The sequence below is a fragment of the Penicillium maclennaniae genome (assembly GCF_028827695.1).
Source record: "Penicillium maclennaniae strain IBT 15551 chromosome Unknown utg000001l:1.0-3280838.0:1.0-3283122.0, whole genome shotgun sequence".
In the NCBI taxonomy this organism is placed as follows: Eukaryota; Fungi; Ascomycota; class Eurotiomycetes; order Eurotiales; family Aspergillaceae; genus Penicillium; species Penicillium maclennaniae.
In genome coordinates this window covers 1,473,881-1,498,552 of record NW_026623213.1, presented here as the reverse complement: position 1 = coordinate 1,498,552, position 24,672 = coordinate 1,473,881, and the positions used below count along the sequence as shown (strand labels likewise).

Sequence of the window (24,672 nt, the reverse complement as noted above, 5' to 3'; positions counted from 1 at the left end):
CAGGTCGCACGACTCTGTCAACTTCCATCCCCCCCCCTAATGCCTTCACGATCCATTCATCATGAAGTTTTTCGAGAATAAATTCACTTACGACTATTCCTTTCCTGCTGTTTCCCTCGCCTACTTCCTCCGCTATCCAAACCCCTATTCCCGCCATGTCCTTACTACCGACGTGATCGAGCGACATGTCGACCCAAACACTCAACGCCTTCACACCACGCGGCTGCACCTAAAGAAATCAAAGATTCCCTCGGGTATACTGAAATTGCTACCCAAGGGAATGGGTGGCTCTGACAACTCTGGCCAGAGCTACATCCTGGAGACCACTGTGGTCGACCCCAATGAGGGTTGGATGACGACTGAATCCCGCAACATGGAATGGACTGGTATTCTGAGCGTCGTTGAGAAGCAACACTACCAGCGGCAATTTGCTGAAGGAGATGCGCGCGCTTTGGATGCGCTATCACTCGACAAGAACAACGAACAAACTACTGTTCGGACCACCGTGACATTTAAGTCACGACTCGGTAACGGGAAATTACTGGGACGGAAGAAGACCGAATCTATTTCAGGGCAGGTCGATGCGGAAGAGGAGGCTCCTAAGAAGGGCTTTTTCTCATCGCTGTCTACTGCAGGCATTCAGCGGACCATCGAGCTGATTGGAGTTAGTCGGACACGTGACGCGGTGCTGAAGAGCAAGGAAGGAATGAACATTGTCCTGGAGCGTCTGCGTAAGGGTGGCATCGTCGGTGTTTTGGAAGGTATGCGCAAAGATCGCGAGGCGGCATTCGGACCTGATGGGCCTTGGAAGCGCGTGTGGTTGAATGGAAGTGGCCCCAATGGTCGGGCCATTGAGGACGACGACTAAACTCAGCTGCGACATTCGCTCATTTATGTCGTTCCTTGGGTATGCATCTCCCCCGCATATTTGAAATTAAGCGTTGGAGTTCTGGAGTTCTACGGGCATGTTTGATGGAAAATCTCCCATGATGTCTTTTGTTTCTTGGCTGTTTGATTTGATTGTATATTGACCTGAGTGGTCTGCATCTAAGCCATGTGCTTACAAGCTTGTACATTATGGATAATCGGGTCAAAGGTGTGGCTGAAGGGCCGGACGTGGACCAGGTGACGCTCGTTCAAGAGCAACTGTATTATTAAGAATTTTTTCAATGACCAAATCTATTATCTTCTCTGATTATTCCTCATGGAATCATCACCCTGGCTGTTCATTGCTCACTCGCATGAATACCTTCTGACTTTGGTATGTGCCATTACCATTCTTTCACATTCTCGACGGATCACTTGGTTGTGGTCGCGTGCGTATATTCTAGATAGGGAACTTCAGCCCCATTTGGAAGATGTCGACATGAAGCCCTTGATGTGAGGCAACCACTTTTCAAGTTCATCTCAGTCTACGGTGACTACGTATCAAGGATTGTGTCTCGCACTGGCAAATTCAGCACATGGCTTTCACTTGTCCAGCAACTACCTGACACTGCCGAACCCATCATCGAAAGATACATAGCAACGAGTCACATCTGACACTCTCCATGTTACAACTCTATCCGCTGAGCTCACCATCAGCCAAGCTACATCGTCTCCAACAGACCCCAGACCTTACAGCATGGAGTCTACAGTAGACACTTTGCAACAATCAGACGTTCCAGCGAAACAGGAGGCGGGAAGTCGCTCCAACACCCTTATCCCACTAACCGGCAACGAGTTTCCATTCATCTTGCCCATGCCCACAGAGGGCGATGATCTTGAGACGACTGCTCGAAAGATGCAGAGCATTGCCAGCGTCATTTCCAGTGGCCGCACCTTGTCAATGACCTCGGGCGAGAGATCTACCACAAATGACTCAAAGCGCAAGCAGAGGCGCACTGCAGAAGACTTTGCTAAAGAACGTATGACGGGCCCGGAGATAGCTCAGTACAATGCATGGAAACAGGGCCTTATTCAGCTACCCACATTCGATTGGTATCAGAACCGACTCCCGGTGGCCCCGACAGGCATGCGAACTTTTTCACGACGTGCCATCGCCATGGACATTATCTGGGAACGGTCGGGGTTCGCTCCAGAGCATGCCGCCTGGCTCGCCGTCAATATGAACTTTCTGCTGCCCGTTGTCAAAGCAGTCACAAAAGTCCTCGGGGCTGCAGAAGAACTTCAACGAAACGAACATCCACAGATGTCCGATCGCGATATTGCCGAGATGGATATGCTGCGGCTTATCAACAGTACCGCCGAAGAAACCGTGACACGCGAGCGAGAGCGAATGAGAATGCTGGTGGACTCCATCCACAGGTCGCAAGCGGTGCTAACGCACCGAATTAAAACCCTTGAGAAGTAAAGGGTGGAGGCTTTTCGCAACCAATCAAAAGTGTGATTGATACGCGGTGTTGTTTTTTCGTACCCATGCATCATAATTATTCCAAGATCACCAGCGGCGCTGGGAATTAGTCTCCGGACCAAAGACTTTGCGTCGCACCCTTAGCCCTCTCATACAAGTCGAAACTATGAACCCCGATACAGTCGCCAAGAGGCCAAGAAGTTTGAGTCTGTGGACGGTGTCCATTGGTCTCAGCCAAGTGCCTGAAGGATCCATTTCACTCCACCGAGCATCCAGTTCTAATTCCAAGACCGGTCCTGTGTTGCTGGAACTCGCGAAAACTTCCTCCCGGAATACTCCGATTCGACCTCAAAGGACGCTGGCCTGGATCTGACGTCAGGATTTGCAGGCCCATTAGATTCCTGAGTGACAGGGCCGATCAGCGTCTCGGATCTGGTGGTATGGGCCAGAGTGTTTTGTTTTTTTGTTTTTTTTTTTTAACATCGGGATCTTGCAGGATGCACCGTAGATACACCCACGCAAAAGCCGGTGATTCATGCAACCCGGGGTTTATCATATCACCGTGCTCAAACAGGCCACAGTAATGGGTTTCGCCGTCCCAATATTGCGCTAGCCATAGGCAACAAGGGTCCCGCACTAGTACGGTCCTCTTATCGGGGCTCCGAAGGACGGTATCTCCTCCGTCGGGCATGAATCATTCTCAGTCTTGTTTCCACTCCCAATCCCGAGCAGATGCAGGCTTTATCTGCAATCAGCACAGAGCTCACACCGTATCAAGAGATCCGAGAGAGACAAGTATAGTCCATGGTTCCAACGCCACATCGGGAGGGATCCAACAAGGGTCCTTTCAATGACCGAATGGGCGCCCTAGCGAGTTCGGACCCACGCCCAGGACCGCCCAAAGGCCTCAAGACCCTCATCGACCAAAGAATGTGGACACTACCGGTCGCTGAGTGGCCCGACCCTGGCCAAGTCTGCAACCGTGACGGTGATTCGCGCCTGGAATTTCCTGTTTGGATCCTCGTTATGCGGGGACTCGGGTTTTAGTGCGTTCACAGCCAAGACTAGGAGAAAGATTCCAGTGCTCGACAATGCTGAGAACCTGCGAGTGACCTCGGTGAATGCTAGATTTGCTGCAGGGACGACTTCCTCCGTGAAGTTTTCCCGAAGTAGCCGCGCTCTGTTTCACACACTGGAACGCATGGATATATGCTCTAAACTATTTTCATCCGCACCCCCCGGTCTTCCCTTTACGGTGGTTCTCCTTCCTTGGTTTTGCTCCCCAGTCCCGTTCAACCTGCTGTGACTGGTCCTGTTTCCACTCGACCACTGTTTACCAAAGACCCTTCTTCTTCTACCCGTGCACTGACTTCCCTGGGCGGTGGAATCTCGGGGTTTAACTCGCCGGCGCTTCACTGCGGGGACCGTTTCCCTTCCGTCACCCGTGGACGAGTTAACGGACCCTCAGGGTCGGTATCCGCCTTTCGGTATTATTATCTTCTCCTACCCTCCGCTCCTGCCCTTCTCACCAACTATCGGATGATGAGCATAATCGCGACCTTGGGCCGCCAGTTACCATCTTCCACACGCGTTTGAGGACCCTCCGCGGTCGCTCTGGTGGACATAACAGCTCACACTCTCCCTCATCCGACCATGGCGTTCAATTCAGGGCTGAGCCCGATTGTCCAGTCCTGGGTATTGCTCCTGCTATTGGCCCTGCTGCAGTGCAGCTCGGCTCAATTCTGCTCTTTTTTGAATAATGGTTGCATCGACCCTCTCGCCCAGACCGCCGTGAGCTTCGACTTCCAGCCTCTCTTCACCGACCCCATCTATTTCTACTACGGCTTCGATGCGAGCTCCTCGGGCAAGGGCAAGGGTCCCATGACAAAGACTGGGTTCTGGCTTCGGTACCAGGATCGGCATGTCAACAAAAACGCCATCAATCACAATTTGACTTCAGAGGTTGCGCTCCGTGTCGGTAACATGACTGCCACGCCATCGGGAACCAGTAATGGATGTGACGGGGTCTGGGGCACCCGATGCTCCAACGATATCAAGTTCGCCATCCAGCAGACCATATTCCTACTCTCCTCATCAGGCCAGTATTACGATCGACCTCTTGAAAGGGCTCTAGAGCATATGATGCTTGTCCCGCCGCATCTTCCCAATTGCGTTTCATTTGTGTTTGACGTTGCCACAATTCCAGTTCAAGGTTCGTCCCTTATTCTCGGGCATCATGGTTGCTTTCCACGTATGCTAATCACCTCGGACAGAATTTGCGAGAGAAGGAACCGACCAAAATGTCACCGTGATGCCCTCAGGATCTGGCGATCGCCCATGGCAGGTATTCTACCTTGATGACATGACTGATCACCAACAAGCTTCCCAAGTCGCCGTCGGAATCATCACTCGTGGTCCATCTTATGACAGCGCACCGCCAATGAGCCCTGACGAAATTCAAGTCGAGCTTGTGTGTCTCCAAGCTCCCCAGAGTCCGCCAAGCGGATCATCAAAGGACCATGATTGATAAGGTGCATTCGAGGGATTGTCAATGAACCCATCCCTGAATTTCTCACCATTCTACTTAATACTGCGCTGCCGGATACGCTCGTTCGCAATGTCACGCGACCAACATAATGGACGGACGGTCCGATGATCACAAGTCGCTTGCGCAGCTTCTGGTCGGCATTGATCGACTACCCTATGAGGTACCACCTTGCAACTTACAACACATATTATTGATACATTCACTGTTACCTGCCATCGGCAGGCTACTCTATCACAGTCTCTATGCTTTAGACGAAGGGGTCAAGAAGCTGCCCCCGCCCATATATTCATCACGAGCCGAACGACCCAATACATAGTGCAGCCTCCTTTGGCTCGGCATTTCTGTGGTCCTATCAACCGTTTCACAGAGTCGGCCATTTGTTATCGGCCGGCTTCAAATTGCCTGGTCCCCGGAAATCCTCCAAGATATCTGCCTGCTCACTCAACATGACCCGATCCGTCTGAATACCGATCTTCGCCAGTCCACGCCACCGCTCAAAATCTTCCGGGTTCCGCTTATCGCCGTGCGCCTCTTTGGCCTTCTCCCAATGTCCCTTGGAGAATCCCAGCATGGTGGTGATCCGTCGTTGCGGGATGTCGTACACGAGGGAACACATCGTTCCCGTCTCTTCGAGCCAGTTACACTGCCATAACTCTCCGGGTCGGATGCACTGGTACTCTGCCGCCTGGAAGTTGATTCGCCCCGCCATGGGTCCGCCGTGGATGGCATAGTTGATGCGGTCTTCATTCTGGAACCACATTTCATAACGCCACTTTTCAGGCTTGCCTTGTTCGTCTTGCGCCGCATAATCATAGATCAGATGGCGATCTCGCAGGTCTGCGTCGAAGGTTGACCCTTCCAGAGATGGACGGACGGGCATTTTTGAAGGATGAGATGGACTGGCTTTTGGTGATGGACAGGGGTTTCTTTTATTTCGGGATAATATAGTCGATCGATTTAGACTCAATTAAGTGCTTTGGGGGAATTTTAGATTTGTTCTGTCTACTTCGTAGTGTAGCCTTGAGAAAAGTAGTCATATTCCCCCGGATGTCATTTCAAAGTGTCTTATATCGGCCCCGTGTCCCGATGTTGATTTCAAGGTTGTGGGCCCATGAGACGCCACCTACCATAGGTGCCGCGACACCGAACCGGATTTCGCGACGCATCATCATTCGCGCTAGCATCCCGAAGAATAACCTACACTCAGGTGCTTGGTTTGGGGTGAGGAAGTAAGTGTTCGGGAGGGTCATGACATCACCACTTCGAAGCTCTCGGGAACCTCTGAGCGCATATACCGAACTCGCTTAAGAGATGGGGATCTAATGGATGGACACCTGGATATTCCTCATTGCTCGTCATGATGTCGACTCGAAAGGGCACACAGACCGTGTACCTGCGGGGGATATTCTCGATAAATCATGCGATCCGAGGATCTCGGGGCATATGATGTATAGCTCCGTGCGTATGGAGACCGGGATGTGCCTGGACACAGGACACCGCACTGGAGGGAAATGGCGCCGATGATCAAAGCTTATCGTGGTTTGTGGATTTATGGGTTTGTGGGTGTGGTTCGTGGCGCGGGTACAGTCTTCCCGACCAGATCTTCTACAGGTTGGAATTCCTAGAGTGGATCAGTCACGGCCACCTCTTCAGAATCCAATTGTTGTGTTTTACAGGTCCAGTCGGAGTGTTCCGATCCAGTAGTATTATGATCTTGACTCTATATGGGAGTGACCGCGCTGTTCTTGAAAGACTCTCAGAAGTTAATGGGAATAAAAAGTCATTATTGGTTGAGTTCATAACAACCATCGAACAGGGTCAATCTTATCTCTCTACTTTATCTCATCCATGGGACGGTACCTGAACAATTTGGGCGAAATCCATCAAACTTGTAATGTAATTTGAATCCTTGTGAGATTAGACCTGTCTATCTTCAGAAAACCCCTGATGATTTAGATGCGTCTCACGTGTGTGTTTATTGATTAGAGGGAAACGTATTGTGTAGTTCATAACCAGATGCGAAGCGACAGGGTCGAAGGATTAGCGATCCAAGCACCCGGTGACGATCTCGTGGTGAGACCGCTTAGCTGTAAACGTCCCTTGGCAGGTTCTCGTCGAGGCTGTAGTGTGATTTGGAAGTTTTCATCTCACCATCGTTCCTTGATGTCTTTTGTTCTGCTACAGATGTGCTTTTCTTTCTGTTTTGGGATCGATCATCACGTTGCTCGCCGCCAGTCTCTGATTCGTCACGCTTATCACGGACGCGCAATGGCTTCACGATCTCATCGCTTTGCTCTCGAGCGACTCATGAGCCTGTTCCTCATGTTGCAGGCCATTCTGGAGTGGTTTCCACTCGCTCATGCTTCGGCAGGTCTGCCCGGAGCTTCGACCTATGTTGTTGCCGCTGGGTTTCCCACCTCGGCCTTCTCGTACGGACTCGGAAAAAAAAAAAGTGAAGCCTGTCATTGACGAAAGAAACAGATCCTACTATGAATCTCCGGCTCTGCCAACCAGACAGCCTCAGCCCATCATTTATGATCCTGTGCTCGATCTCACTTTTCCGTATGAGCTGACAAACCCCGACATCATACCTGAAAGCTCGGATGAGGTGTATTTCCCTCTTCCAAAAGGCAGATTGACTCCGGAAGAGAAGCATGAACTGATCGATGCCACGGTCGCTAACGTGACGGCGATCATCAAGTCAATTGACCAGAGCAGCACCTGCTCCAAGTGCAAGAAAGCCCTGGGATCCGCCAAGCTTGCCGCATCGTATGCCCCTCTCTTGGTACCTGATGCCATGGTCAGTATGTGCAAGGCCTTCAAATTTTACACAAATGAGACTTGTGAGGAAAACTTCCTGGATCAAGCTTTTGGTGCAACCTGGACACAGGTACTCGCTCTTGCCGATGTCGCGGGCCAGGATGGTGATTACATCTGCCATACGCTCAAGAGCGACTTTTGCCCTGAACCCCCGACTCGTCGTTTGGATTCACTCAAGCTATTCCCTAAGCCTAAGCCCCATCATGTTCAAGCTCCAAAGGCAAGTGGCACGCGTGTGAAGATACTTCACTTGTCCGACTTCCACCTGGATCCTCGATATGCTGTCAGTGCGGAAGCAAACTGCACTTCTGGTTTGTGCTGTCGTTCTGACAACTTCAATACTCTTACAAATCAGAGCGAGGCACTGCTTCCGGCTTCGCCTTATGGCTCCTTCCTATGCGATACCCCGTACGATTTGGCTTTGGCAGCTCTACAGGCCGTGGGTCCCTTGACAGGTACCAGCAAGGAAGCTTGTGGTGGCTCACTGGCATGGACCATCTACACTGGTGATCTTGCCTCGCACGATCCCGAGCTTCAAATGTCCCGAGACTACATTGAATACACGGAGGCCAGTGTCTTCGACATGCTCAAGCAATATATCTCAGGGCCTGTTTTCTGCGCATTGGGTAATCATGATTCCAGTCCTGCGAATATCGATGCCCCACACAGATTTCCTGGGCGACTAGGTGAACAGATGAGTTGGAATTTCAACCACATGTCTGCCTTATGGCAACACGAGGGGTGGATTAGTCGCGAGACTGCAGAGCAAGCACGAACCCACTATGGAGGCTACTCGGTCAAGACTCATTATGGACTCCGCATCATCGCTTTCAACACCGGTGATTCTCTCTTCCATCTGAATTGAGGCCTGAGGAACTAATGTTTGCAGACTTCTGGTACAAGCGGAATTTTTTGAACCTAGTCAACACCACCGATCCTGACAACTCAGGGGTCTTCTCATGGATGATCGAAGAGCTCCAGAAGGCCGAGGACAGCAGTGAGCAAGTCTGGCTCATCGGTCATGTCCCGAGTGGCTGGGATGGTTACAACCCGCTGCCCGATCCTACCAACCTTTTCTACCAGATCGTGGGCCGGTACTCGCCGCACGTCATTGCCGAGATCTTCTTCGGTCACAATCACGAGGACCAATTTATGATTTATTACGCAAATAACGGCACAGTCCAGAATGCCACAACTGCTCTCGCGACGGGTTGGCTCGGACCCAGCGTGACACCTCTCACGAATATGAACAGCGCATTCCGGCTGTATGAGGTTGACACGGGCAACTTCAACGTCTACGAAGCCTATACATTCTTCAGCAACGTGTCTGAGTATTCCAATCTCCGCGATGACGGGCCCACCTTCCAGCTTGAATACTCTACTCGTGAGACTTATGGGCCGGCTGCTGAGTGGGACAAGGATGCTCCCTTGAACGCGACTTTCTGGCACCGGGTAACAGAGGCGATGGAAAGGGATCGAAAGCTCGTCACTTTGCAGAATCATCTACAGGGTAGGAAGAGCGTCAAGTCTCCCGTCTGCGATACGGCGGAGTGTCAGAAGGCCAAGATCTGCTACATGCGCAGTGGCAGTACTGCGTTGGGCTATCAGTGTCCTCAAGGGTGAGTTTTGCTGTGTCATTTATGTTAACTTGCTGGTGAATTTCTAACAGAGTCCAGGTATGGTTCTGTTCAGAGCCCTTTCAAGAAGCACTAAGCGGTCTCGGATTCCAATCCTATTGAAGAGGTCACGAAATAGCGATTGTCTGGAATAGAGACAATCCCAGAACTCGATGTGTAGAAGTAGAAAAGAATAGTCAGATTCATGTACTAGAAGCAAGTGCTTGTCCACAAAGCCAAGAGCCATGATTATATCGCAAAGACCGTTTTCGAAGATCGAAAGCGAATGCCTCAGCCAAGCCGTAGTTACGATATATATTCACCATTCGCCTGGCAGCTCACATAGGCCTGCCTGGTCGAAAACCAGGAACTCCTTTTTAATAGCGATCGATCTTCTCAATGCCGCACGACGGGAAAAATTGAATCCAGTCCATGGAGATCGTTCGCGTTCACTTGAACTTGCTTGCATGGGGGCCGCCCGTGCCCAAAAGACAGTGAGCTTCCCCCACTGGCTAAATGTGATTGTCTGCATCAAGTCATTTGCTTCATATTGCGAAATAATTGAAATTTAACCACCAAGAACGGTTCCATAACTCAGTTGGTTAGAGTGTGGTGCTAATAACGCCAAAGTCGAGGGTTCGACCCCCTCTGGAACCATTTCTTTTTCTTTCGCTCTTTTTTTTTCCTTTAAGCATTTCCTATTTTTTGGCCTCACGTTCCAAGGTTCCATCTAGCCTTATTACGTTCCTGTCCTCTTGCTATTGGTCCGAGCTTCAAGTTCGTCCCAAGTTTAGGCGGCAGAAAGTCTCATTATTGATCAGCCCATACTTAATGCACCGAGGTGCGTGTGCGTATCCCTAGCAAAGTATTTTCCATTCAAGTTTCAAAGAATGCAGCAGGGATGACAAGAAAACACAGGGACATCCAACCCAAAACCGAAAATCAAGAATTCACTTTAGCACAAGAGACTAGTCGAGAAAAGAGTATGACCCGCAATCGCAAACCCTTGGTGGGGAAGTGGCACCTCGGGGTGGTTGTAGACTCGCAGCAAAGAAGAGTTTTGCAGACACCGAGACTCATTTTGTCATTGACCAAGCTCCGCAGCTACGTGGAATCCTGATCATACCTTTCGTACCAATAAGCTCTGGGTGCCGCCGGCTCCCGAGCGCGTCGATGCATGACGTAGGGACTTCTTCCCCGAAGCTTTTTTATATCGTCATCATGTCCCTCCGGACATTCCGTGATTTAATGCCCACGCTGCCCTAAAGTTGAGCAGTAACGCTGTTCGATTAACATATCCAGCTCCTTCTTGTCACATCTTAATCACTCGGGCCCTTTTCTGTCTCGCAAAATTTTACCTTACCTTACCGTTCAGGAATTTCAGCCAAAATGAGTTTGCGGGGTGTTCAGTTGGGTCTCCGTGTGTGGGAGGTATGTGCTGCGAGCCAGGCTTTCCCAGTTCTATAGCTAATTCTCATCGTGGCTAGTTTGTGTGGACTGTCATCATCATGTCCCTCATTGGTAACATGATCGCCCAGGCTTTCGCCGGCAATCCAAGCTCGATCAACTATACGATGTTCGTGTCAGCGTTCTCGATGTTCACACTCTTCTACCTCTTCCCTGCCTCTTGGAACTCGGACTGGGCCATTCACCCTATTATCATGATCGTTGTGGATGCGCTGAATGCTATCTTCTTCCTCTGCGCCGCTATTGCGCTGGCCGCGAAGCTGACAGTCCACTCCTGCACCAACCACGTGAGTTCAGTACATCTTCATAGCGGGTTCATGGCTAACAATTTGTCCCAGCAATACCTCATTCACAATGAGATCACTAATGGCTCCTACCACTTGACCAAGCGCTGCCGTGAGGCCCAGGCCTCAACTGCCTTCTTGTGGTTCGGCTGGGCTGGCTATACGGCCTCCCTCATCATTTCAATCTTCATGGCCCGCAGCTCGACCTCGGCCATGCGTGGCCGCTCTGGTAGCCGTCGTCGCCCCAACATGGCCCAGGTCTAACCTTGGAGACAAGTAGACCATCAAAAAGTCAGTCGTGGATGCTTCCAGGGTGACCTTGACCATAAGGCCCACTGCGGAGAAGGTCTCTCTCACACACCAGCGGCTAGGAGAGCTACTCTTTAAGACCACGATATATTTTCGCGGCTGACGTTTAATATGGCGTTCACGGGCCAGGGATGAAAAGACGAGTGTATGAATGACGATCCTGTGTTTGGGAATTGACTGCCTTGGTCTCCCTGCTCGGAAAAGGAAAACGATCTTGGAATTTAGTTTGTTTGTAATCTGCGGGGGACGCGGGTAATTTTGAGCTTTTGTGTTATTAATAATCGTTAATCTGGAGGTTGATACCGAGTGTACGAGCAATTTATTGATGCGAGTGCTGGAGGTCGCTGTCGCCACCTTTGTGTTGGTAGATGTAGGTGTCATTAAGATTAATCACCGGCGGATAGAGTGCATGTTCAGAGCTTAGAGCGTCATCCAGACCAGTGCGACTCTCGAATCTACTCTGGTCCAAATTTCAATGGGTTATACTTTCTCGCTTTGCAGGAGAAGCTAATCGGGGGAGTATGATGTGACGTGACCGTGGGAGGGCTGCGGCGGCGTACCTAAGCGCAGTGTTGAGTCACCCTGAACATCGAACCGTGCGTGAAACCCAGACTGCCTATTTCACAGCTCGGTGACTGTCAAGTTTTGAGAAGCTCTGAATACCTTCACTGACAGGTCTCAAAGTAGGGCACCTGCGGCGGGGCACCTCCCCTCTGCTCCACCCTAAGAATTTCTCTAGAGCTCGGGTCCGCCACGGCTTCGACAACTCCCCCAGCTTCGCCATCCCTTTCGGCTTCCACCATCAGAATGCCCATCAGGTGAGAACGCCGACGTGACTCTCGAGAGATTGCGTCCAACTGACTGTGACCAGTTACTTGATTCTGCTCTCCCGACAGGGCAAAGTGGTGCGTCCCTCGTGGCCCACCCCGATTCCGGTCCACCTGGCTTGAAGCCGACTAACAAATTTCTGCGCAGCGCCTGGCTAAGTGGTTCACCACCCTCTCTCCCAAGGAAAAGGCCAAGATCATCAAAGATGTGACCCAGCTGGTTCTGTCGCGCCGGACGCGAATGTGCAATTTCCTCGAATACAAAGGTGGCTGCCACCCCCCCCATAACTAGCATCAACACCAAGACTCCCCTTACTAACCATTGGGGTTCTGCAGACTCGAAAGTCGTCTACCGTCGTTATGCTTCTCTCTTCTTCATTGCCGGCTGCTCATCTACCGATAACGAGCTGATCAATCTTGAGATCGTCCACCGTTACGTCGAACAGATGGACAAATACTACGGCAACGTGTGCGAGCTGGACATCATCTTCAATTTCCAGAAGGCATACTTCATCTTGGATGAGCTGTTGTTGGCGGGAGAAATGCAGGAAAGTAGCAAGAAGAATGTACTACGATGCATCAGCCAGCAGGACAGCCTGGAAGATATGGAGGTGAGTCGGATACAATCTCCCCTTCCCCATCCCATGGGATGCGATACTCGGATGTCTTCCATTGTGGATGTACATTCTTGTAGATCGATCTTCCTAATCCCCCTCTCTTACACTTCCCATCCCCCCCTCCCAGGTGCGGGCTAATGCTCTCCCCAGGTTGAGGAAGACGTGGTCACCAAGATCATGTAACGACGGAGCGACTCATTGTGTCTTTATTCCTTTTCTTTCTTTTGTTGTTTCTTTACTTGGCGTAGCGACCTTTGTTTATATACTGATAATACCAACCTGCCAATTCAGGACGCAGAAGATATCTCTCGCAACTTGGCCGCGGTCGGGCTGTGAAGTGCAGAACGAGTGATCCATGGATTGGGCCACTCGTGAGGTCAGAGCGCCCTCTCACTGGTGAACCTTGTCGACCACGTGATTGCAACTTGCAACCCCCCTCTTATCGTGGGCTTCAGTTGCGACATCTGCCCTTTATCATCTGCCCCGATTCCGTTGATTCTCTTTGATTTTTCCTTCATCCCAGCTGGTTGCCCTGCTCTACTGCTTGCGGCTATCTGGCCTTGTTACTCTGTTATCGCCGATCGGACCCCCCCATCTCCGCTCCACCTCCGGCTCCGGCGCGACCTTCCGCGTCATCTCATCACCGCTCAATTCCAGCGCTGCAGCCACGTCTTCTCTCACCATCGCAGAATCGACAGATTCACTCGGCAGAATCGACCGATTTGATCGCTAGCGTTTGGATCGCTCTCTGCTAGGATGAAGGTAGGTTGATATCCCCTGGTCGCCCTGGTGACACATCACCCATCTCTGTTTCCGGTCGGCTTTACTCAACGTTCGTCTCTTTTAGTTTCTTCCTCTCCCAGAGTTTGAAGATGTCACAAGTTCTCTGAACTTCGATACTAATGACTGCCATATCGTGGGTGGGTGTGATTTGTACACGACCAAGGCTGCGCGATCCGACCGGAAGCTTTACAACCACATTGAACAATCGCTTGAAGCCCAGTATGAATCAATTCTTCGTCTCTCTGCCTCGCTATCTCCACCAAATGCCCACGAGGCCGCTGAAACCCTGAACTTGTCACGCTCGAGTCCCTTCGGGCCCCTGAGTGAGCACTCGAGCCGTCGCACGTTCGCCTATCTCATTGCTACGCTCAATGCGAGCCATTCCGACTATGATTTCTCACATGTGCTGCGACCAACGGATTTCCGCCGCGAGCGCCATCCCAAGCGCGTGATGAATACGATAAACTCAACGCTATATAATCTGCGGCCTCGCGAGTCCATCGATTTCTCCCCATCATCCCCAGCAACCCTTTCGGGATCATACAACAGTAGCACTCCCGCCTGGGGCCCGCGGATGTGGAGGATCATGGACGACCACATGTCTCTCAAGGAGTGCTCGGTTTACTCATACTCCCCAGAGGAAGATCCAGCTGACGCTGATGACGGAGCGATCTGGAGTCTGCATTACTTCTGGTTCAACCCCTTGCGGAAGCGCGTTTGCTATCTCTACCTGCGAGCAATCCCGATTCTCAGCCATAGTCCCCCTGAGGATAGTGAGATGGCCGTGACGCCCACTGGCAAGCGCAACTTCGACGATGGATACTTGACTCCAGACCTCAGTTCCAGCAAGCGCGCGCGCTACTGGCTTGGAAGCCGGGTGGAGTCTTCACTACGTCATCAAGAAAGCGATGATGATGACGAACTGGATCATCAACCGTCGCATCCTGTGATAGACGACGAGGATCAATTCATGCTCAGCGATGAAGAGATCCGCTCGCGCTCACACAGCAAGGGTATGGTGAGGGCGATGAGTGAAGAGATTGCGGATGCAATGGAAGTTTAGTGGTTTTCTGCTTCCAGCTGCTCTCTCGATTTATTTGTTTTGCTTCTCTTTCCCGTTGATCGGTGATTCTTTCATAATAGCCGGAGGCGTTCGGTCTGATACTAAGAAGCTCGGGCTTGTGGCGCAATTCAAACCTGCATATCTCTTTTGCCACAGGCGTTCGGGCACGAGACCGACATGGAGGACGCCTCGATCTTCTCTGCGGTTCTGCTGTCAATACCTCTTAATGATACCTACATCTATCTGCCAATCTTCTGTCAAGCAATTGTGTGTTCAAAAGCTGCTTTTAGGTAGTCATCTACGATACTAAATTTCCGAGCGTGAGCAAGCCTCGAGGCTATAATATCTTACCACCAAGTATTGCCTCCGGTTGATAGGGTGATAAACTTGAGTCTATTTGTCCGTGTTCTAGTAGGAGGGTCTCATGGCTAGACTGAGTGCAAGCACCTTTGTGCCATTCACCTGATATATCTCGTGCGACCGATAACATCTTCCGGTAGAAATAGCCCTGCCGATGTACCGACGTGCATGTAAAGAGTGCATTGCATGCCCGTATAGATCGATGGTGGCCCGTGCACAGATGGGGAAAGCTGTCCGTTCTCCGACTCCTTCCACTTCCTCCACCTCCACTAGTCCATTGATTCCACATTCACCATTAGTCATGGCCGACGAGGATGAGCGCATTAAAGCTGAGAAGCTGGCTGCTGCCAAGAAGAGGGTATCTCCTCCTTCGTCCTGACGACGTGGTGATCTCCCATGGCTAACAGATACCGCGTTTTGCAGGTGGCCCAGCTCCAGAAACAGAAAAAGAAGGCCAACAAGAAAGCCTCAACCGCGACAGATACACCCAAAGATGCCGAGTCTGCGAAAGAGACTGATACCACCGGAGAATCGGTAACGGAACCTGCGGCTGAACCTGTCCCCGAGACAACATCGCGAGTGACCCCCGCCGAGGAGAAATCGAAGGATGAGACCGTGATAAAGACCGAAACCTTCGAGCAACCAGAAGAACAGCAGCAGCCCGAGAAATCTGATGCGCCTGTCGAGTCTCCCGTTGAACCCATGCCCCCTGCCCCCACCTCTCCTGGTCCCGAGACGGAGGCTCAACCAGCCCGACTGGATACTCCTCGAGCCGGTCACACCCGCCAGCCGTCGCTGTCAATCCAGTCTAAGATGCGCTCGTCCTCATTCCGCAAGACTTCCGTGTCTCAGGGCAGCCCTTCACCTTCTCCAGCCTTCACTCTCAAGTCTCCTCCGCAGTCACTACCGCCCCTGACCGGAGACGGAGAGTCAGTCCATGAGGTTTTCCAGAAGCAATCTTCGCGGATTGTTGAGCTTGAGAAGGACAATAAGCGCATGGAGAAAGAGCTAGCGGATGCGACGAGCCGCTGGCGCAAGACGGAGGATCAATTAGAGGATTTGCGCGAAAGTAGTGTGGATGTGCCAGAGCTGAAAGAGCAGCTGAAGGAAGCCGAGGAGAAGGCGGCGAGCATTGAGACATTGGTAAGGGTTCCATGTCTTTGGACAAGTGAAACGGGCTGACTTCTTTGGAACAGAAAGAAGAAATTGCTTCGCTACAACGGCAAAATTCACAACTCCAGTCTCGGTCAAACCGGAACCATGCCAATTCTACACCAGGATCATCAGATTCACCACCGGCGGATCTCGTGCGTCAGTTAGAGTCCAAGTCGGCCACTATTGAGGCTATGGAATTGGAAATTTCCAATCTACGAGCTCAAGTTGCCTCACAATCATCCTCTCATGAGGCCCACGAAAGCCAACTCGCGGCATTGGAGGAAAAACTCACAAATAATCAGATAGCGCTTGAGCGTTCTCAGCGTGAACTGGCAGATACAAAGCAGGCCCTTACACGCGCGTCCGAAAAGGCCGTCAAGGAAGGTGTGGACAAGACATCAACCGAGACTCTGATCAAGTCGCTGCAACGTGAAATCGAAGAACTCAAGAATGAGAAAAGCGAGGCTGACAAGAAGGTTGAAACTTTCGATAAGAAGCTCCAGGCCATGGCCAACCTGCATAAGGAATCCGAGAGTCGGCACCAAGCGCGTCTCCGCGAAAGCGAAAAGATCGAGAAAGAAATTGCTGTCATGCGGAAAAAGTTAGCCAGTATCGAGAACGAGAACCTTCGCCTCCGTGAAGAGCGTGACCGTATTCGCAAGCGCGAGGCCGGTGGCGGCGCAGACGACGAAGCCCTCGACGAGCTCGAAGATGAAGAACGTCAGCGCCTGGAGCGCCGTATTCGTGTCTTAGAGGGTGAGAATTTTGATCTGCGCCGCGGCGTCTGGCAAGAGAAGCGCCAGGAATTAGCCGGTCATCAGTATCCCGAAGAGGGCGCTGAGTCTGCCGGTGACGCCGGTGCTAATGCGTTCGATGATGTCGACCTTGTTGGTGGACGGCCTGACCATGCCCGTCGCCGTAGCATGGCCCAGCAGCAGCACTCGTCTTTCTCGACTGTTCTGTCTAGCGGCTTCGCTGCCTTTACAGGATCTGGTAACCGCGCTCGGGCCGGTTCGTCCAATCCGCCCCATCCCCATGCCCCTGCTGCGCGTGGCAGCCTCGAGTTGCTTTCCGAAGAGAATCTTGACGATGAATTCGACGAGGCTGAGTTTGCGCGCGCCCAGGCGGAAGAGGAAGCGCGCAAGCGCGTCGAGTGGATGCGCAACATTAAGAGTAAATTGCGCGATTGGGAGAAGTGGCGGCTGGACCTGGTCGATAGCCGGGCTGGTGCCGAGGGCGCTGGAGTTGGCATGGGCGAGATCTTTGAGGTTTGAGGTTTTGGTCTGCACAATTCCTTGTCCTCGGATGGGATGGGCATTTGGGGTGGCGCTTGATGTTATATACCATGATCTTGTCTTTAATACAAATTCTGTCTGCATGTAATTATCTTGCCGCAGTCCCGGAAGTTGAGCCTTGCATCGATTAGGGTGAAGGGTCAAGAAATATCTGAATTGGTGTGAATATTCCATCCGTTCAGACGTGCTTGTGTACAAAATATAGAAACAAAACCATGAGAAACACACCAAAGAAAATGCATTCAGAAACAAATGATAACTCCTCAATCCGAATAATGCTTCCCCGTCAATACACCCTCCGTCTGCCTCCGTCTCTTGATTAAGAACTCGCCAATCCACCCCGAAATTTGATAAATCCAGCCACCAGTGACAAGCACACCCGAGACAGTGTTAATGACACGAATGACCAGAGCCAAGAACCCAGTTCGCTCTTCACTGATCAGCAACATGATCGGTTCAATATTATACTTGAAGAAGATGCCCGGAACGAGCATCGGCGTTTCGGGGATCGGACCACTCTGGCTCGTTGCTGCATACTGGTTTGTGAAGATGGTGTTTCGTCCAGGTCGCGTCTTCGAGGTGTATGCATCAAGTGCGTTTCTGCCCTTGGAATACAGCGTCGGCACCACGGAGAGGAAATACTGGAACTTGTAATAGTGGCTATCGCTTTCCGCAATAGTCTTGTCGAGAGGGTTCAGCAGACTCGGATAGTGAGGACCGAAGGAGAGCTCGGTAATCATGTGCGAGAAATTAAACGCTATAGTCCACGTCAGTTCAATCCAATTCGCTCCACAGATCCCCTGAAAGGATCCAAATCACAAAGCACAAAAACATACCTGAATGATCCAGATGCGGCGCCATCTCTCGATACCCATGGCCTCTCGCCGTGATGTGGAAATCACCTTGGACCTTATTTCCCTCAAGACTTCCATAAATCCGACAAGAATCCGCAGTCTCGCCCCAGCGCATACGCGGCCCCTTGGCAAACTTGCGTCTTGAGTTCCGGCGGACTTCCCCAATAACATGGTGCACGTGGGCATCTGCCTCCTGGGCGCTAATTCTCTCATCGTCCTCATGGCTGAGAGTCTGGTACTCGTGCGCACCGCCGGAGGTCTCGTAATTGCGCTTTTGCATCCATAGCTGCCAGCTCGTATCTTCGCGCTTGAGGAGGTCGCCTGCGAGGATGCGGTCGCCGGCGGCATCCTGGATGTTGACGCGGAGGGTGTCACATGGCATGTTGACGACTATGTCGAGGTTGAGTTGGAGGTCGTGCGAGACGCCCTTTTCAACGCTGAAGTGGTGGTGTTCGGAGCCGCGCCACCATGTTTTGAACTCGGAGAAGCTGAAGAGGGTACAGACGAGGAGGATTAGGACGGTCCATTGGCCGCCTCGAGCGGAAGGAGTGGTGTAGGAGGCTTTCGTTTTGGCTGGAGAGGGAATTGTTAGGCGGGCTGGTCTTTTAACGTGTAATTGTGTTCAATTGAACCGCGAGCTGATGAGCTGCAGGAAGTTGGCGAGAACTCACGGAAAGCGTCAAAGGCCTTTACCCCTGAGAGGCCAGACTTTTCTCCAAAGGCATCCTCGTCGAGGCCCTTAGAGTCGGAGCCATTCATTGCGAAAAGGTGGACATGAAGAAGTTGGAGTCTCGGAGAGTCGGACAGTTGAAGTGGAGTAAACACGATAAGGCGATGAGGCCAGCTAAGCCGATACGCGGACCCACACATCTATACTTGAACTACACCATAGATGTGATAAATATGAAGATAGAAAAGAATAGCCTATTCATTGCCAATCCGAGCTCTATAGAGCACTCATGAAGCTCTCACATGAGAGATGCAAGCGATAAAAATGTACAACAGGAGCAAAAGCCCCAGGGGAAATCGTGAGTATAACGAGGGACATCAACGGAAGACATGGAACATGGGACATGGTCGCAATAAACCCTTCACAAAAATCATATCAGGGCCCAGATGCAAATGCGGTCAACAAAAATAACGGGTATAAGATGGATGCCGTCCCTGTTCTCATCTCCCGATCTCGCACCATGATCAACAAATGCCGACATGACAACCCACCTGATGCATGATGAAAACAAGAAGAAAGGAATAAAACGAAGAGATAACAATTATGATTACAGGGCTGGAGAAGAACAAGATGAAGTAGACGTTACTTGGTCCTCTGTAGTTGGTCAGCGGATGGAGGTTCTTTAGAGGTTGTGTCGACTGGCGCCGGCTTAACTCACTAAGCTGGTCGCAGCCGCCGCCGTCGCGAGATCGGTTTTCCCACTGATGCTTCGTGCTGAGGCACGGGCAATGCAGTTCCGGACGTGCTGGTGGGATTGGTGGGTGCTCGCTTCGCCGGGCTGGACGGTGGGAGGCCGCTCACGGTCGAATGTCGTTTTCCGGAGCCTTTGACGGGAGAGGTCCCGGAGGCATCACGAAGACGACCAGACGAGCCAGTCTTGAAGCTGTGACCCGGAGGCTCGGGAAGTGGACGCGAGCTCGAGGTGCTGGTGCCTCGCTTGGAGGGTGAGTTCATTGCGGCGTACATCCGCGGCCGAGATTGCACCTTGACGCCAGTGATAAACTCGTGCTTCAGGGCGTCGTGAGGCGTCATACGGCGAGCAGGATCCCAGCGGAGACAACGGGCGAGGAAGTCAAGAAAGGCTTCATCATCGCATCTGAGGGCTTGTCGGAGCTCCTTGGAGCTTGGACGACGGCGACGCCCCTTGGACGAGACGGTTAGGCGAGGTTTGCCTAGAGAATCAAAGAAGAGCTTCTTGCGAGTGCTCTTCTCGATTAAATGCTTCTCTGGGGGTCCAAACACTTCCATAATGCAGGCCAGTTGTTCCTGCTCGTTCTCACCGGGGAAGATGGGATATCCGGTGAAAAGCTCAGCCAGGATACAGCCAAGACTCCACATGTCAATGGGCATGCCGTAAGACATTCCAAGAATGACTTCTGGAGATCGATAGAACCGACTCTGGATATATGTATAGACTTTTTCGTTCTCGAAGCAGCTCGAACCGAAGTCAATGACGCGTATTTCCGAGTTCAACGGATGCACGAGGAGAATGTTCTCCGGCTTCAGGTCACAGTGAATGACCTTCTTGGCATGCAGCAAAGTCAAGCTGGTAAGCATCTGCTTGGTGAAGCGGCGAATGAGCTTGAGGGAGAAGCCCTTGAAGTCATGTGCCTTAATGAACTCGTACAGATTCATGCCGAGAAGTTCAGTTGAAATGCAGAGATGGCCACGGAAGTAGAAGCTCTGGGTAAAGTTGACCACGCTGTGACGGTGATCGGGATCCCACTCCTTCAGCTTTGTCAGGAGGTTTACTTCAATCAACGCTTGCTGGTGAAAGCGCTTCTTGTTGCGAATAATCTTAATAGCAACCAAAGCGCCGGTCTTGTGGTCAACACATCGCACAACCTGACCGAAACTTCCCTTGCCAAGCACGCTCACAACCTCGTAGCGGTAGGCCAAATGGTCACCCATCACAATGTTGTAATCTCCCCGATCATCGTCGTAGCCGAAGTTCGCAGCGCCTGAATGGAGATCACCGATATGCTTCTTGGCATTCTGGGTGCCACAGAAGAAGATGTCCCGGTAGTCAATAATTTCGCCGCGCTCAAAGATGTTCAAATTTGCCATTTTCAGAGCCTGAGCGGGACTGACACGATCTTTCGGTCCTGCCTTGCGACGCAATTCATCCAATTCTTTTGCTGCAACCTCAAAGTCCTTGCGCTTAGACCCCAGTCTCCTCATCTCCTCGTCAGCAATAACAACATCTGCATCGATATTGGTGTCAGCCGACCGAGGAGAAGCAGCAACGCTAGATCGGGCAGAGTTGATTATCTTGTGAACTGGGGAGACATAGGCACCAGAAGCACGGTTTTGAGAATGTTCACTGGCACCGGACTCGTTGGAAGGAGTAGGTTCCAGACGCAAGCTTCGATCACTGCTGACACTGGGCTTCCGATTGGCAGCTTGCTTCGAAATGCTCGACACAGATGACTGTCGCCGAGGTTTGAGGAATGAAGACGTGACGGTGGGACTAGTGGATGGGATGGAGGACAAATTATTCCACGTCGCAGACGCAGGAAGCTTTGGCGGCGGCATGTGATCGTACTTGGTCAAGTCGGAATCGTTCTCAGAAGGCTGATTAGCCTTGGAGTTGCTGCGAAGCCGGGTTACAGTCAATCGCTCCTTTGAGTTTGAGACAGGCGCAGGAGCACTTTCCGGCTCCGATGGCGTCGAGATTTGGCTCAGTCTTTCCGCAGCTGGTGTGGAAACGACACTCTGTGTTTGAGGTCGTGGTCCCGTCAGTTTAGACGACTGAGATGTTCGGTTGGAATAATCGGCACTCGCCTGGTAGCGAAGTGCATTGAACTCGGAGCCGCTCTTAGGTAAAGTGTATGATGCATAGGGTGAGATGTTGCGAGTGCCATTGGGCGTTTCAAAGGCACTAGTGCTGCTGGCAGTCCGCAGCGCCCCTGAAGAGGTAGAGCTCAATGCAAAATGCGATGTGCTACTCCGGGCTATTGTGGCAGGTCCCGTATCTTCCTCGTCGCCATAGCCCCAGAAATTGACCTTTGAAGCGGTCATCGGGGTACTGGGAGTTTTTGAAATGACTTGATTGGACGGGGTATATGATTTCCGTTCCTCAGCTTCCCTGTCTTTCAAAGCCTCGATTTTGGTTGTCATGGGAGTACCCAAAGGAAGCAGGTTCAACGGGGGTAGCTTCAGTGGCTGCAAACCCTTGCGACCCACCACCGTCGAATTTCTTGTGCGAGACTCAGGTGTCTTCGTAGCGTGTCCACGGGTATAGTCAACATTCTCGGTGGTAGGGACCCGAGCCTCTGAGTCTGAATCCCGTGAAGAAATGTTAAGAAGACCAAGGTCGACCGGTAAACTGGACTTCCTGGGCCCCGAGAAGACAGGCGCATCAAGCTCACCCTTAGGCGACTCGTAAGCCTTGGGAATTGCGGGCACTGGCGGAACTTCTTCCCTGTGGAAGAAGAGGAATTCTGCTCCGTACGTGGTTTCGGTGTGGGTAATCGGGAAGAGGAGAAATTCTGAGACAGACGTGGTTGGAGAGAACTTCCAGAATTCCGAATCGAGTTGTAACTTGTGTTTGATGATAATGACAACCCAGAGCTGTATGATTTGCGATTCGGGTCTGGAGTCGTTCGGTTGGACGACGGTGTGACGCTTTTCCTGGGGAGAAGAGAAGGTGATTGAGTCGATGACACAGGCCGGATGGGAAGCGGCTCTGTTGGTGTAGGAGGGGTGTGAGGCATGGGAGGAACGGTTGGCATCATTGACATTCGCTTGGCTCGACGTGCATCAGTTGGACTGATAGTGCGTGCACCCAAGCCGGAAGCATGGGGCATGGTAGACATACGCTTAGAGGATGAGGAAGGAGTTGTTACTGTTGACCCGGACGTATTTGACGGGTTTCTGACTGGTGTTCGGACCGCATTGGTCGAACAAGACCGTGAGTGGTCCGTCGTGCCGGTCGCAGTCAAAAAAGTGCTACGCGGCTCACGGGGAGAGGGTTGCATAGACTTGGCCTTAAGGCTCCGAACAGACGACGGCACTCTGGTCTCGTCCCGCGGTGGTTCGGTTGGTTGACCACGAGGCCGAAGAAAATTGTTCGGATCGGTCCGAGTTGTGTCCATACTGATCTTACGAGCGCTCAGACTGGCACGCCTTGCTGAAGCGTTTGTGGGACCAAAAGCCCCTGAGCTGATAGATTTTCGTGACGCTCGAGAATTGACAGGACCAGCATCATTGGGCTGTGCAATACTTGAGCGGCGGCCGCGGGCATTGGCGGAGGTCGTTGATAGTCTTGAGTTCGCAGGGTTCAGGCCAATCAGACGTGACACCTCGCTCTTGCGTCGAGCTGAAGCACCTCGCGTCCGATCCGATATATTGCTCTCGTAGCTATTGTTTGTCCATTCACTGTTGGTTGACAGACCCGAATCGCGGTTCTCAGAGGCCGCTCCACCAGTTCCACCATTTCCAGGCATAGGAAAGTGGTTTAATGTGGGCTCCGCCATGATGCTGTTGTGGAAGTCGTCAAAATTGACGGGCGCTAGAAAGTCCATGCTTTCCGGCGGGGTTTGAGCAGGGTCCAATTTTGACAGGTTGCCCACACTTGTGGACCGTAAATTGTACTCTTCCATGGAATCGTTCGTAGCGTCAGTCGGTGAATCTTCGGGATGGACGTAGTTATTCGTTGGTTTGCTATAATTGAGACATTAGAATTTGAGCATTCAATCTCCACTGCGGGCAGGGACCATGGGCGCTTGCAAGTGAAGCCTACCTCCAGCGCGAGTTGTCTTGCGGCCGGGGCCCCTGAGGGGCCTGTTGGCCTCGAATGGACAACCTTCTTCGACTCATGTCCCCTGAACGTGGTCCCGCTACACCTCTCGACAATTGCGAATCCACATTTATCTGGGTGTTCATGTAGAAATTGGTTGAGGCGGATTTCTGAAGGCGTCTGCGAGCGGCAGTCTCCGCTGAGTTTCGAGTGTTGGTTAGCAATTGTCGTATCCTGACGAGGCTTTGGGTCCTACCTCCTGACCCCAAGTCGTCGTTTCTGGAGGTATTGGATGACCGTGATTGGGCTGTTCCGGACTGGCCCCTCCCTGAAGCCTGCGACGAACTGGCCTGCATTATTCCAGATACCACGCGGCTTCTAGTAGAGAGCAATCTTCAAATCGACAATCCGCACCGGATCTGACGGCGAGGGTACAATTTGACAGGAATGATCACAAAGATGAGCAGCACAGTCGCGCGACCCAGTCGAAGTGGTTACCGGTCCATGTCGGGAAGAATCGAATAAAGCCTTCTGCGGTGCCCGGGCGAGGGGTCTGGCGTTAAGAAATAAATTTGGTGTAGCTCAGGTTTAGGTTGCTGGGGCAAGCAGGCGGTCGCAGTGAGGTAGGATCCACCACAACCAAACAATTTAACGACAGAAAGGGGGAGGGGTAGGAGGGGGCAGAAAAGAGTAAGTAGAAATTTGGATCAAAGAGGAATTCTTTTCTTGAGAGAAGAGTTGATAAACAAGAAAAGTGTAAACAACTTGCAGCTAACTAGTTACTCGCAATAATCCGAACCCTGGGTTTCCCCTGATTGCGGACTGACTGTACCGTACCGAACGAATCTTA

At 51.8% G+C, this 24,672-nt stretch overlaps 11 protein-coding genes across 11 annotated transcripts; 8 read left to right on the top strand and 3 right to left on the bottom strand.

The window, feature by feature from the left end:
* Positions 1 to 61: 61 nt before the first annotated feature.
* Positions 62 to 868, top strand: N7477_000583 (MSF1 domain protein; the record flags this gene model as incomplete). The annotated part of the gene is made up of 1 exon (XM_056962246.1): positions 62 to 868. One exon carries the CDS (start codon positions 62 to 64, stop codon positions 866 to 868), a length of 807 nt encoding a protein of 268 aa, XP_056827249.1.
* Positions 869 to 1,624: 756 nt separating this feature from the next.
* N7477_000582 (uncharacterized protein) lies at positions 1,625 to 2,353 on the top strand (the record flags this gene model as incomplete). Its single annotated transcript, XM_056962245.1, has 1 exon — positions 1,625 to 2,353. One exon carries the CDS (start codon positions 1,625 to 1,627, stop codon positions 2,351 to 2,353), a length of 729 nt encoding a protein of 242 aa, XP_056827248.1.
* Positions 2,354 to 4,006: 1,653 nt separating this feature from the next.
* Positions 4,007 to 4,880, top strand: N7477_000581 (uncharacterized protein; the record flags this gene model as incomplete). Its single annotated transcript, XM_056962244.1, has 2 exons — positions 4,007 to 4,565; positions 4,627 to 4,880. The coding sequence occupies 2 exons, from the start codon at positions 4,007 to 4,009 to the stop codon at positions 4,878 to 4,880; spliced, it is 813 nt and encodes a 270-aa protein (XP_056827247.1).
* A 382-nt stretch (positions 4,881 to 5,262) lies between these two features.
* On the bottom strand, positions 5,263 to 5,781 carry N7477_000580 (uncharacterized protein; the record flags this gene model as incomplete). Its single annotated transcript, XM_056962243.1, has 1 exon — positions 5,263 to 5,781. One exon carries the CDS (start codon positions 5,779 to 5,781, stop codon positions 5,263 to 5,265), a length of 519 nt encoding a protein of 172 aa, XP_056827246.1.
* A 1,388-nt stretch (positions 5,782 to 7,169) lies between these two features.
* N7477_000579 (PPN1 endopolyphosphatase family protein) lies at positions 7,170 to 9,434 on the top strand (the record flags this gene model as incomplete). Its single annotated transcript, XM_056962242.1, has 4 exons — positions 7,170 to 7,330; positions 7,383 to 8,560; positions 8,611 to 9,340; positions 9,398 to 9,434. 4 exons carry the CDS (start codon positions 7,170 to 7,172, stop codon positions 9,432 to 9,434), a joined length of 2,106 nt encoding a protein of 701 aa, XP_056827245.1.
* A 1,292-nt stretch (positions 9,435 to 10,726) lies between these two features.
* Positions 10,727 to 11,352, top strand: N7477_000578 (MARVEL domain-containing protein; the record flags this gene model as incomplete). Its single annotated transcript, XM_056962241.1, has 3 exons — positions 10,727 to 10,768; positions 10,825 to 11,091; positions 11,143 to 11,352. 3 exons carry the CDS (start codon positions 10,727 to 10,729, stop codon positions 11,350 to 11,352), a joined length of 519 nt encoding a protein of 172 aa, XP_056827244.1.
* Positions 11,353 to 12,242: 890 nt separating this feature from the next.
* On the top strand, positions 12,243 to 13,024 carry N7477_000577 (AP-1 complex subunit sigma; the record flags this gene model as incomplete). The annotated part of the gene is made up of 4 exons (XM_056962240.1): positions 12,243 to 12,302; positions 12,373 to 12,490; positions 12,561 to 12,835; positions 12,992 to 13,024. Coding segments are annotated over 4 exons (486 nt in total), but the record flags the coding sequence as incomplete, so codon positions are not given.
* A 573-nt stretch (positions 13,025 to 13,597) lies between these two features.
* N7477_000576 (RNA polymerase III-inhibiting protein MAF1) lies at positions 13,598 to 14,687 on the top strand (the record flags this gene model as incomplete). The annotated part of the gene is made up of 2 exons (XM_056962239.1): positions 13,598 to 13,603; positions 13,689 to 14,687. The coding sequence occupies 2 exons, from the start codon at positions 13,598 to 13,600 to the stop codon at positions 14,685 to 14,687; spliced, it is 1,005 nt and encodes a 334-aa protein (XP_056827242.1).
* A 661-nt stretch (positions 14,688 to 15,348) lies between these two features.
* On the top strand, positions 15,349 to 17,476 carry N7477_000575 (uncharacterized protein; the record flags this gene model as incomplete). Its single annotated transcript, XM_056962238.1, has 3 exons — positions 15,349 to 15,405; positions 15,471 to 16,190; positions 16,244 to 17,476. The coding sequence occupies 3 exons, from the start codon at positions 15,349 to 15,351 to the stop codon at positions 17,474 to 17,476; spliced, it is 2,010 nt and encodes a 669-aa protein (XP_056827241.1).
* Positions 17,477 to 17,760: 284 nt separating this feature from the next.
* On the bottom strand, positions 17,761 to 19,110 carry N7477_000574 (endoplasmic reticulum-Golgi intermediate compartment family protein; the record flags this gene model as incomplete). Its single annotated transcript, XM_056962237.1, has 3 exons — positions 17,761 to 18,254; positions 18,334 to 18,948; positions 19,023 to 19,110. The coding sequence occupies 3 exons, from the start codon at positions 19,108 to 19,110 to the stop codon at positions 17,761 to 17,763; spliced, it is 1,197 nt and encodes a 398-aa protein (XP_056827240.1).
* A 628-nt stretch (positions 19,111 to 19,738) lies between these two features.
* N7477_000573 (putative protein kinase) lies at positions 19,739 to 23,685 on the bottom strand (the record flags this gene model as incomplete). Its single annotated transcript, XM_056962236.1, has 2 exons — positions 19,739 to 22,832; positions 22,994 to 23,685. The coding sequence occupies 2 exons, from the start codon at positions 23,683 to 23,685 to the stop codon at positions 19,739 to 19,741; spliced, it is 3,786 nt and encodes a 1,261-aa protein (XP_056827239.1).
* Positions 23,686 to 24,672: the final 987 nt, after the last annotated feature.